The sequence below is a fragment of the Balaenoptera ricei genome, chromosome 20 (assembly GCF_028023285.1).
Source record: "Balaenoptera ricei isolate mBalRic1 chromosome 20, mBalRic1.hap2, whole genome shotgun sequence".
NCBI classification, from domain to species: domain Eukaryota; kingdom Metazoa; phylum Chordata; class Mammalia; order Artiodactyla; family Balaenopteridae; genus Balaenoptera; species Balaenoptera ricei.
The window spans coordinates 50659506-50672295 of NC_082658.1; the positions used below are offsets into that span (position 1 = coordinate 50659506).

Below are 12790 nucleotides of genomic sequence, written 5' to 3' on the forward strand. Positions count from 1 at the left end.
TATTGTAAGGCAATTATACTTCAATAAAGATGTTAAAAAAAAAAAAAAAAAAAAAAAAAGAATCCGCCTGCCAATGCAGGGGGGCACGGGTTCGAGCCCTGGTCCGGGAAAATCCCACATGCCGCGGAGCAACTAAGCCCGTGCGCCACAACTACTGAGCCTGTGCTCTAGAGCCCACGAGCCACAACTATTGAGCCTACGGGCTACAACTACTGAAGCCCGTGAGCCTAGAGCCCGCGCTCTGCAACAAGAGAAGCCACCGCAGTGAGAAGCCCTTGCACTGCAACAAAGAGTAGCCCCCGCTCACCGCAACTAGAAAAAGCCCGGTGCAGCAACAAAGACCCAACGTAGCCAATCAATGAATGAATGAACGAATGAATGAATGAATAAGTAAATTTTTTAAAAAAAGATTAGATTTTATTTAACCCAAGGTACCTAAAATCTCTACTCTCTCCAACTTACTGTAGGTTGATGTCTCGGACAAGAGGCTCAAATTTGGGGCCTCCAGGAATGGCCATATTGAGTGCCTTGGAGGTAAAAAAGGCCTTCAGATCAAACAGATAGAAGTAATTGTCATCTACCAAGTCTGTCAGGAGCTGATTGGCCAGGCGGTAGAGAGTGGACATCATAGGCAGTGTGAACTGCCAGCGTTGGTAAGTGGAACCATTCACATACCTAGGGAAAAAACAGAGGCCCGTGTCAGGTAGATATACTAGCTAGCCAAGCCATACTACCCTTTGCTCTCCCAGGACCCCTTCTGGAGTTCCAAAACCCTCACAGGAGTGGTAACTCCGACCATCACTCACTTCCGGCTGTCCCTCAATGGCTGGTGGTCATAGAACCAGTCCAACACAGGGGCATCTTCCTCAGGGTCCAGCTCTAGCTGAATGGCCTCCAGTGGCTCAACATCTAGGATGTTGTCAGCATAGTCCAAAGGCGGCTCCTCATCATCAAAAGGGGGGAAACGCATCCTCTTGAAATGCCTCCTGTCTCTTTTTTCTCGACGCATCATAATCCACATTGACCTGGAAGTCGACAATGGCACATAACGGTTTCTACCCACTGCCTCCGCAACCACCACCACCACACACCATGTTCCAGCCCTTCTCACCCCCACTGGGAGATGTAGACAGGTTCAATGACCCAGGGAATCTCATTGACAAAGGAAATGGCTCCAGTGATGTGGTACAGCACAGGCACATCCCGAATCTGCTCCCAAGGCATAGGCATGTTCTCCAGGAGTTTGAGGACTGCATGGGGCATGTACTTTAGGGCACTGCAACAAAAGGAAGACAGATGATTAGAAGTGACAAGGTGTTCTGCTACCTGTGCCATGCAGAGAAGCCACAAGGTAGCACAGTATCACATTCCACAGAAAACCGGTCTTACAGTCCAAACCCCCAAAGTTAGTACACAGGCCCTCCGTGACCAGGAACTCTGCCTCCCCACCTCCAGCTGTGCCACTTTTCTTCTTAAACATCACTGTCCCACAATACTGGGTTTCAGTCCCTCTAAATCAACAGCTGTTCCCTTAACAGACAACTTTTAGGCTACCTCACAGTCTATTCTCTCCATAGCTTTCCATAAAAAATAATAAAATGTTCACCACACTTTAACCATTGTCTATTATGTCACTAGGCTATAAGCTCCAGAAAGGCCATTACTTCCCGTTTACCGCTATATCCCTGGCATACAGCACAGATCTCAAAAATATTTTTGAAATAAACAAAACTTCCACAGCTGTCTTAGACCAGTTCATTAAGTGGCTAACATTTTTTTTTAATAAATTTATTTATTTATTTATTTTATTATTTTATTCTTGGCTGCGTTGGGTCTTCGCTGCCGCATGGGGGCTTTCTCTAGTTGCGGCGAGCGGGGGCTACTCTTCGTTGAGGTGCGCGGGCTTCTCATTGTGGTGGCTTCTCTTGTTGCAGAGCACAGGTTCTAGGCACGCAGGCTTCAGTAGTTGCAGCTCGCGGGCTCTAGAGCACAGGCTCAGTAGTTGTGGTGCACGGGTTTAGCTGCTCCGCGGCATGTGGGATCGTCCCGGACGACGGATCGAACCCTTGTCCCCTGAACTGGCAGGCAGATTCTTAACCACTGCGCCACCAGGGAAGCCCAAGTGGCTAACATTTTTGTGTAAAAATGGAAAAGGAATCTGCTAAGATATTTGTAGCTGTACTCACCCACCTTGGGGACACAGAAAAACAAGTGTACAGAGACCTCAAGAGTTAACTACCCCCGAACCTGAAGATTCTGGTCACTTAGGAATTACAAGAAACAGGAATGTACAGGTGTCCTGCTCTGGGCTTTAACCCACTCAAAGATAGAGACATCTTATCAAAGCATCAACAGGACAAATTCAAAGCTCCAGTCCCAGATCAGGAAAAAAAATCAGGGCAATAAAGAACACAACTGAGAACTGTCCTACACTGTTGGTGGTAATGTAAATTGGTACATCCACTATAGAAAACAGTATGGAGGTTCCTTAAAAAACTAAAAATAAGGTTTCCCTGATGGCGCAGTGGTTAAGAATCCGCCTGCCAATGCAGGGGACACGGGTTCGAGCCCTGGTCCGGGAAGATCCCACATGCCGTGGAGCAACTAAGCCCATGCGCCACAACTACTGAGCCTGCGCTCTAGAGCCCACGAGCCACAACTACTGAGCCCGAGCACCAAAACTGCTGAAGCCTGCACGCCTAGAGCGCATGCTCCGCAACAAGAGAAGCCACCGCAATGAGAAGCCTGCGCACCACAACAAAGAGTAGCCCCCGCTCGCCGCAACTAGAGAAAGCCCGCACGCAGCAAGGAAGACCCGACACAGCCAATACATACATACATACATATATACATAAATAAATAACATTTAAAAAAAAAAAAAAAAAACTAAAAATAGAGCTACCACATAATCCAGCAATCCCACTCCTGGGCATATAGCCAGAGAAAAACATAATTCGAAGATACATGCACCCTGATCCTCACTGCTGCACTATTTACAATAGCCAGGACATGGAAACAACCTAAATGTCCATCGGCAGATGAATGGATAAAGAAGATGTGATACATCTATACAATGGAATATTACTCAGCCATAAAAAAGAATGAAATAATGCCATTTGCAGCAACATGGATGGACCTAGAGATTGTCATACTGAGTGAAGTAAGTCAGACAAAGACAAATATCATATGATATCCCTTATATGTAGAATCTTAAAAAATAGTGGTACAAATGAACTCATTTACAAAACAGAAACAGAGTCACAGATGTAGAAAACAAACTTATGCTTACCAAAGAGGAAGTGGGGGAGGGATAAATTGGGAGACTGGGATTGACAAACACACACTACTATATATAAAACAGATAACTAATAAGAACCTACTGTTGGGACTTCCCTGGTGGTCCAGTATGTAAGACACCATGCTCCCAACGCAGGGGCTCAGGTTCGATCCCTGGTCAGGGAAACAGATCCCACAGGCATGCCGCAACTAAGAGTTCGCATGCCGCAACTAAGAAGAAGTCCACATGCTGCAACTAAAGATCCCGCGTGCCGCAACTAAGACCCGGCGCAACCAAAATAAATTTTAAAAAATTAAAAAAAAAAAAAAAAAAAAAAAAAAAAGAACCTACTGTACAGCACAAGGAACTCTACTTAATACTCTGTAATGACCTATAAGGGAAAAGAATCTAAAAAAGAGTGGAGATATATATATATATATATATATATATATATATATATACACACATATAACTGACACACTTTGCTGTACAGGAGGAACTAACACAATGTTGTAAATCAACTACACTCCAATAAAGATTAATTTACCAAAAAAAAAAAAAAAAAAAAGCAAAACTGGAAGATCTGGAAATTATGACAAAATTCTAGTGATTTTCTCCCTTCTTTGATAACCACTCAGATGAGCTGTCACAGAACATTAAAGTCCCAAAATGACAGAGCAGCTATCTAGGACTGAAACGTAAGAGACAGGGAGAAGGGAAAGGGGCCAAACCCCAAATGAAAGACTTCCAGCATGTTCCTTACCCCAAGTACACCCTTTTGTCATGGCGAAACTTCCTGTTGGTCATGTCTCCATGGTCTCGAATGATCTTCCTGACATGTTCCGGAGGCATGTCTTCCTTTTGAGCATCCACAAATCCAAACTTCCGCTTTTCCGCATAGCGCTTGGCCTGCAATTGCTGCCATTTTCGGGCTACAAGGACACCTCAGTTTAAAGAACTGCACACCCTTAGCCTAACCACCCCCGCCTCTTGCCCTAGGGTAATCTCCTGTCAGGATGTATGACAGAGGGCAGGCACCCGGCAGAAGCCCTCCCTGACAATTCTCTTGTCTACTCGCTCTGCTTTATTTTTTTTCTTCATCACATTTATCATTGCCTAGCATTTCTGTCACAACATAATTAAAGTTTTTTTTTTACTGTCCATCTCCCTCATTGCACCTTAAACCCTGTAAGGGAAGGGGTTTTGTCTGTATCGCTATTGTATCCTCATCGTCTGGATCAGTGCCTGCAAATGATAGACGCTTTTACTTTTTTTAAATAGGTGGTTTTAGAGACTTGATTAGATGTAAAAAATAAATGGGGGCCAATAAGCGCGCTAACACCTAATGTTTTGACACTTGCCAAAACGGGGAAAGGGGCCAAACCCGCTGCGCGCACGCGCACACCCGCCCTCAGGCGCCGCTCCCGCACGCTTTCTTCACCTTTCTCCTGAAGCTTCTCCTCCGACATGTAGTCTGGCAGCGGGGCTAGAGGGCCAGGCACCGGGTTACCCGGCCCTCGGTAAGGAAATACTCCGGCCATACCCGGAGAATCTGGGGAGCAGCGGAAGAAAAAAATTAACGACAGGGCCCGGGCCCGCAAGAGGGGCAGCAGGAACACGTCGAAACCCACGGCCTGCAGTCCCGCCTCGCTCAGAGTGTGTCCAGCCCGGCCCGATCCCTCCGGCCGTTCAGCCCGACCCCAACCGCGCGCCTCCCGCAGCCCGGCCCTTAAAGCCCGCCACGTACCCCTACAGCCCCTCACACAAACAGCCGCTTCCCTGCAGGGCAATGGCGGCAAGTCGACGTCCGCTCCGCGTTGCCAAAGCCAGGAAGTGCGCAACCCGGTTTCAGCAGTTGACCCAATAGGCACCGGTGTGCTCAGACGGATTAGAGAGTTCACCAATTAGAATTGCAATTCGTGCCGGAGGGGGCGGATCCACGGGCGGGACTATTTGGACGCGAGGGGGTGTGGTCGGAATAGGCGCAAGCCCCGCCTTCCGCGTTTCTGGAGCTGTCTCTGGGGCCTCAGCAGTGACTCGCGTCTGTCCGACGGAAGCCCAAGCCTCCAGAGTTTTACTAAATTTGTCGAAGTTTGCACATTATTCTGTGTCTAGTCTCATATGTGTAGACTTGAGGTGCAGTACTACGAGTCAATCAGTCTTTTGTTCATACATTCATTCATTCATTCAACAACCATTTACTGAATGCCTACTATTGTATCAAGCGTTGGGTGGGGGGGGGGTGAAGAGGGGAAGGGAGTGGGGGCGCCGGGAGCGGGGGGATGGGAGGGGGAAGCCAACCTCAAGGACCTCCCCAGGAAACTGGGTGGTAGACGAGAACCCAGGCTCTCACAATGCCCTGTGATGGGAATTCGGGGCCAGGGTATATAACCCTGCATATCATGTCAAGGAGGAGTTAGTCAATGAACCTACAAAAGTAAAAGAGGCCTTGGGGAACAACATTGCTGGGTGTTTTTCCCCCTCCATCTTCATTCCTATTTTATCTCTCTGGCAACGACTACCCTATGAAGTGTATAATGAATACCCTATAAATGCTTCTTGACTCCCTCAGGCTCTGTCTATGTCTTGCTGCTTGAATTGCCCTCCATCTCCTGCCTTCCTTGTTTTAATTTTCATGCCTCTTGCTCTATTTTCTGATAACAACTTTGAATCTGACTTAACAGATAAGTTTGTTTGAACTCACACCAAGTTTATTGTGGAGGATGCAGAGGACTTGTAACCCATACAGGTTCTTCATCTAGTTGGGAATTTGGGACTCAAAAGAGAAAATGAGAAATATGCAAAGGAGAGTCCAGGCAAATATCGGCTGGTGTGGAGGTTCATATAGTTCAAAGAAGAGAGAGGAGCATTATTAAAGATGTGATGGAGGTGGGGGATATGAAGGATTTGAGGAGGTAGAGAAAGAGGAAAGAAAGAGGAATCCCAGGTGGTGGTAACTACTAGGGTTAGAGTTTAGAAAGAGAAACAAGCATGGCATGTTAGGAAAACAACCAGCCAATCAACCTGGCTGCAATAGAAAGTGCAGCATCATCTTTATGATGTTCATCATTGTCATTGTAGTGAAGTCCTTACCACTTGTATAAGGTCCACTATGTGCCAGGCATTATTCTAAAACCTGGTAAAATTCTAATATTGTCTGTTTTCATTAATGGTATTGTACTAATATCAGTTTTGATTGTCCTACTATTGTTATGTAAGAAGTTCTCAAGTGTGTGAAGAGTACACAGGAACTCTCTGTACTATTTTCTAAACAGCATTATTGAGAAATAATTTGCATTCCATAAAGTTCACCTGTTTAAAGTATACAATCCAATGTTTTTTAGTATATTTACAGAATTGTGCAATTATCTCTACCTAGTTCCAGAACATTCTCATCATTCCCAAAAGAAACCGTGTACTCCTTAGCACTCACTCCCCACATCCTCCCATCTCCTACTCCTCAGCCCTAGGCAACTACTAATCTACTTTGTGTCTCTACAGATTTCCTTGATCTGGATATTTCATATAAAGGGTATCATAGAATAGTGACTCTTGTCACTTTGTGACTGGCTTCTTTTACTTAGCATGTTTTTGAGGTTCATCCCTGTTGTAATACATATATATTTTCTTTGTAGAAATGTCTTTTCAGATCCTTTGCCCATTTAAAAATTGAGTTGTCTTTACATATTTTAGATACAAGTTCCCTGTCATATATATGATATGCAAAATTTTTCTCCTGTTTTTTGAATTATCTTTTCACTTTCTGGATGGTATTCTTTGAAGCAAAAAAGTTTTTAATTTGCATAAAGTCTAACTCATCAAATCTTCTCTTCTATTGCTTATGATTTCAGTGTCAAATCTTAGAAATCATTGCCTAACCCAAGTCACAAAGATGTAATCCTATGTTTTCTTCTAAGAGTTTTATAGTTTTAGTTCTTACCTGTAGGTCTATGATTCCCTTTGAGTTCATTTTTGTGTGTGGTGTGAGATAGGGGTCCAAATTCATTCTTTTGCATGTGGATATTCAGTTGTCCCAGCACCATTTGTTAAAAAGGTACTCTTTCCTCTCTGTCAAAAATCAACTGACCATTTGTTTGTTTCTGGACTCTCAGTTCTATCCCATCGATCTATATGTTTATCTTTATGCGCTCTGTGCTATTTTTGCAACTTCCATGTGAGTCTAAAAGGTATTTCAAAATAAAAAGTTAATAAATAAATAAATTAGCTAATTTAACCCTCAAAACAACCTTACAAAATAGGTATTACTATTTTCATTTTACTTATGAGAAACCCAGACTCAGAAAGTTTGAGTAGGGACTTCCCTGGTGGTCCAGTGGTTAAGAATCCGCCTTCTAATGCAGGGGAAGTGGGTTCGATCCTTGGTTGGGGAACTAAGATCCTGCAAGCGGCGTGGAGAGACAAAAAAAAAAAGTGGAAGTCCAACTATCCCCTTGGCCTCTCGTACACATGTACACCCTTCCACTACCCCACCCTCTCAATATGATTACATTATTATTTTGGTGAGACTAATACTCAATATTTACATAATTGTGCATGCAGTAATAATAGCTAGCCCTTATATAGCATTTACTCTGTATTAGGCACTATTTTTTTTTTTAAATTAATGATACTAATGTTATTATTTCTGCTTTTTTAAATTTTATTTATTTATTTGTTTATTTATTTATGGCTGTGTTGGGTCTTCGTTTCTGTGCGAGGGCTTTCTCTAGTTGTGGCAAGCGGGGGCCACTCTTCATCGCGGTGCGCGGGCCTCTCACTATCGCGGCCTCTCCCGTTGCGGAGCGCAGGCTCAGCAATTGTGGCTCACGGGTCCAGTCGCTCCGCGGCATGTGGGATCTTCCCAGACCAGGGCTCGAACCCGCGTCCCCTGCATTGGCAGGCAGACTCTCAACCACTGCGCCACCAGGGAAGCCCCTAGGCACTATTTTTTAAACGCTTTTTATGGGTTTTGTTTTTGTTTTTTTAATTTTATTTATTTATTTATTTATTTATGGCTGTGTTGGGTCTTCGTTTCTGTGCGAGGGCTTTCTCTAGTTGCGGCAAGTGGGAGCCACTCTTCATCGCAGTGCGCGGGCCTCTCACTATCGCGGCCTCTCTTGTTGCGGAGCACAGGCTCCAGACGCGCAGGCTCAGTAATTGTGGCTCACGGGCCTAGTTGCTCCGCGGCATGTGGGATCTTCCCAGACCAGGGCTCAAACCCGTGTCCCCTGCATTAGCAGGCAGATTCTCAACCACTGCACCACCAGGGAAGCCCCTATGTTTATTTTTATTTTTTTACTGAATTATAGTTGATTTACAGTGTTGTGTTTTTAAAATTAATTAATTAATTAATATATTTATTTTTGGCTGCCTTGGGTCTTCGTTGCTTCACGTGGGCTTTCTCTAGTTGCCGCAAGCAGGGGCTACACTTCCTTGCGGAGGTACGCGGGCTGCTCATTGCGGTAGCTTCTCTTGTTGTGGAACACAGGCTCTAGGCATGCGGGCTTTGGTAGTTGTGGCACGCCAGCTCAGTAGTTGTGGTGCATGGGCTTAGTTGCTCCACAGCATGTGGGATCTTCCCGGACCAGGAATTGAACATGTGTCCCCTACACTGGCAGGCGGATTCTTTTCTTTTTTGGCTGTGTTGGGTCTTCGTTGCTGCGCGCGGGCTTTCTCTAGTTGTGGCGAGTAGGAGCTACTCTTCATTGCGGTGCACATGCTTCTCACTGTGGTGGCTTCTGTTGCAGAGCACGGGCTCTAGGTGCGCAGGCTTCAGTAGTTGTGGCACGCGGGCTCAGTAGTTGTGGCTCACGGGCTCTAGAGCTCAGGCTCAGTAGTTGTGGTGCACGGGCTTAGTTGCTCCGCGGCATGTGGGATCTTCCCAGACCAGGGCTCGAACCCGTGTCCCCTACATTGGCAGGCAGATTCTTAACCACTGCGCCACCAGGGAAGACACCCCCAGGCACTTTTCTAAGCACATTAACATTAATTCATTTACTTCTCATGATAATCCTATTACTATCATTCCATTACGCAGGTGAGGGTACTGGGGCACAGAGAAGTCAAGTAACTTGCCTAAGACCACATAGCTAATAAGTGGAAAATCTGCGATTTAAATCCAAGTAGTCTGGCTCTAAAAGCCATGACCTAGTGTACCCTCCCCAGCTTTCTGTGAAAGACACAGTATTGGAGTGCATGCCCAGCCTCTGAGATGATCATTTATTTCCCAGGGCTTCAGATACAGCCCTACCCCTTGCTAAGGATCCAGGCTACAGGGAGGAAACCTGCACCTCCCCTCACCCTTCCCCTTAAGTTTTTTTTTTTTTTTAATTTTTATTTATTTATTTATATGTTTGGCTGCTCCAGGTCTTGGTTGTGGCCTGCAGGATCTTAGTTCCCTGACCAGGGTTCAAACCCGGGCCCCCTGCACCGGGAGCGCGGAGTCTTAACCACTGGACCCACCAGGGAAGTCCCCACCCCCCTTAAATTATTATCTCTCCCACCCCTCTGTCGAGTGCACTCACCCCCACTGCCTTCTATCTGTCCTCAGTAATTTACATGAAGTTAAAATGTAAAAAAAAAAAATCAATCATGCAAAAAACTTTATTATGCCTGTCTATACAGATGGTGCCCACAGATTTGCAGCTTATTCAAGTAGTAAGCTATGATTACATTTATTTTCCTATGCAACTGTTTGTTTTGCCCATAGTTAATAGCTGCATTTGCTTAGTTTTCTATGGACTCTGCCAACTTCTCCTCTGGCTCTTCATTAGTTTTTAAATCTCTTTTAAAATGTTCAGACATATAAGGTAGTCTATCAATTTCACCTTCCCCCTCAAAAAAAAGTCTTTCCCAGAGCTTTGTGACCTGCTGTAGTATATATCATTTTCCCTCTCTGCTGGTTGTACAGCTCTCTTCCTAGGATCCCCCTTCACCAATCGAACTGTGAAGTTCTTCTCTTCTGTGTTGGATCTCCTGTTTTCTATATCTGGGTCTTCCTTTTTCTTTTTTTTACATCTTTATTGGAGTATAATTGCTTTACAATGTTGTGGTAGTTTCTGCTGTACAACAAAGTGATTCAGCTTTATGTATACATATATCCCCATATCCCCTCCCTCTTGCATCTCCCTCTCACCCTCCCTATCCCACCCCTCTAGGTTGTCATAAAACATCAAGCTGATCTCCCTGTGCTATGCAGCTGCTTCCCACTAGATATCTATTTTACATTTGGTAGCGTATATATATCAATGCTACTCTCTCACTTCGTCCCAGCTTACCCTTCCCTGCCACCCCGTGTCCTCAAGTCCATTCTCTACGTCTGCGTCTTTATTCCTATACTGCCCCTAGGTTCTTCAGAGCCATTTTTTTTTAGATTCCATATATATGTGTTAGCATATGGTATTTGTTTTCCTCTTTCTGACTTACTTCATTCTGTATGGCAGACTCTAGGTCCATTCACCTCACTAAAAATAACTCATTTTCGTTTCTTTTTATGGCTGAGTAATATTCCATTGTATATATGTGCCACGTCTTCATTATCCATTCATCTGTCGATGGACACTTAGGTTGCTTCCATGTTCTGGCTATTGTAAATAGTGCTGCAATGAACATTGTGGTACATGTCTCTTTTTGAATTATGGTTTTCTCAGGGTATATGTCCAGTAGTGGAATTACTGGCTCATATGGTAGTTCTATTTTTAGTTTTTTAAGGAACCTCCATACTGTTCTCCATAGTGACTGTATCAATTTACTTCCCACCAACAGTACAAGAGGGTTCCCTCTTCCTTTTTCTTGATTGTCTCTCTCATTTTGATGGAGTGTATTTTCTAGCAGTTTTCTGAGAAGGGTATATGGAAGATAAAGTTTTTTGGACTTTGCATGTCTGAAAATACCTTTATTCTGCCCTCATACTTGATTGATGGTTTGGCTGGGTACCAAACTCTAGTTTTAAATAATTTTCTTTCCAATTTTTGGTGAAATTGCTCCATTGCCTTTTAGCTTCTGGTGTGATGTTTAGAAGTTCGATGTCATTTTGATTCCTGGTGTTTATATATAACTTTTCCCTCCCCTCTGAAGCATTAATCTCAATGTTCTGAAACTTAATTCTGTTGTTGCTTGATGTGAATCTACTTTCTTTCACTATTCTGGGAATTCCATGGATCCATCAATATGGCAACTCGTGTTCGTTGGTTTTGAACTTTTTCTTTCATGATTTCACTGATGATTTCCTTTTTATCTTTATTTTATTTTATTTTTAAGAAGGAATTTCCATCTTCAGGAAACAACTTTATTTATTTATTTATTTATTTATTTATTTATAAATTTATTTATTTATTCATTTATTTTTGGCTGTGTTGGGTCTTCGTTGCTGCGTGCCGGCTTTCTCTAGTTGTGGTGAGCGGGGGCTACTCTTCGTTGCGGTGCACGGGCTTCTCATTGTGGTGGCTTCTCTTGTTGTGAAGCACGGGCTCTAGGCGCGTGAGCTTCAGCAGCTGTGGCACGTGGGCTCAGTAGTTGTGGCTCGCGGGCTCTAGAGCACAGACTCAGTAGTTGTGGTGCACGGACTTAGTTGCTCCAAGGCACGTGGGATCTTCCCAGACCAGGACTTGAACCCGTGTCCCCTGCATTGGCAGGCAGATTCTTAACCACTGCGCCACCAGGGAAGTCCTCTTTTTTCTTTTTTTTTTCCCCAGTTTTCTCTTTCTGGGACTCCCATTATTTTGATGTTGGGTTTCTTGGACTGGTACCATGATTGTCTCATTTTTGTCCCTAATATCTTCTTTCTGGGAGATTTTCTCAACTTTATCTTCCAACTCTTCCATGAATTTTTCATTTCCAATATCACACTTTTAAATTTCATATACTCTGTTTAGTTCTGTCTGAATTCTTTTTTTAATTTTGGTAGTATATTATTTCATGCTTACGATATATTCCCTTATCTCTCTGAGGAAAATAATGAGTTTTTCTGAAGTTTTATTCTCCATGAATAGTCTTTGCTTTCTCTGTGTTTTCCCATTTTTCATATTCTAAATATTTCATGTTAGAGACTTTCCTCAAGTGCTCATAATTGGTCCTTCAATTAAACTCGTAACAAATACTTCCAATGAAAAGACAGAAAGATTTGACCTAATTGTAGGGGGAGGGTCATGGAAATGTCTTTAGGAAAAGAAGTGTTGGAAATGAGCACTGAGAAGTGAGAAGGTATAAGATAAAGGGGGTGGAATAGGAGGAGGGGAGCCAGGAAGATGGAAACAGTGGAGAATGGATAGCCTAGCAGGCATTGGGCATTGTCTGTGCAAGGTCCTGAGAAAGGAAGGAGCATGGCATATTTTATTTTATTTATTTATTTATTTATTTTGGCTGCATTGGGTCTTCGTTGCTGTGCGCAGGGCTTTCTCTAGTTGTGGTGAGCGGGGGCTATTCTTCGTTGCGGTGTGTGGGCTTCTCATTGCAGTGGCTTCTCTTCTTGCGTGCAGAGCACAGGCTCTAGGCGCACGGGCTTCAGTAGTTGTG

The 12790-nt window shown here is 44.1% G+C and overlaps 1 protein-coding gene across 1 annotated transcript in view; it reads right to left on the bottom strand.

Annotated features, from left to right (window-relative positions):
- The window catches only part of PRPF8 (pre-mRNA processing factor 8), a 35865-nt gene extending 30775 nt beyond the window's left edge, over window positions 1-5090 (bottom strand). The window contains exons 1-6 of the mRNA XM_059906357.1: window positions 5025-5090; window positions 4719-4829; window positions 4041-4209; window positions 1112-1276; window positions 807-1025; window positions 463-675 (exon numbers count right to left, since the gene is read on the bottom strand). Coding sequence (XP_059762340.1) covers window positions 463-675; window positions 807-1025; window positions 1112-1276; window positions 4041-4209; window positions 4719-4818 — 866 coding nt within the window. The 5' untranslated portion in view covers window positions 4819-4829; window positions 5025-5090. The remainder of the gene's footprint in view (window positions 1-462; window positions 676-806; window positions 1026-1111; window positions 1277-4040; window positions 4210-4718; window positions 4830-5024) is intronic.
- Window positions 5091-12790: the final 7700 nt, after the last annotated feature.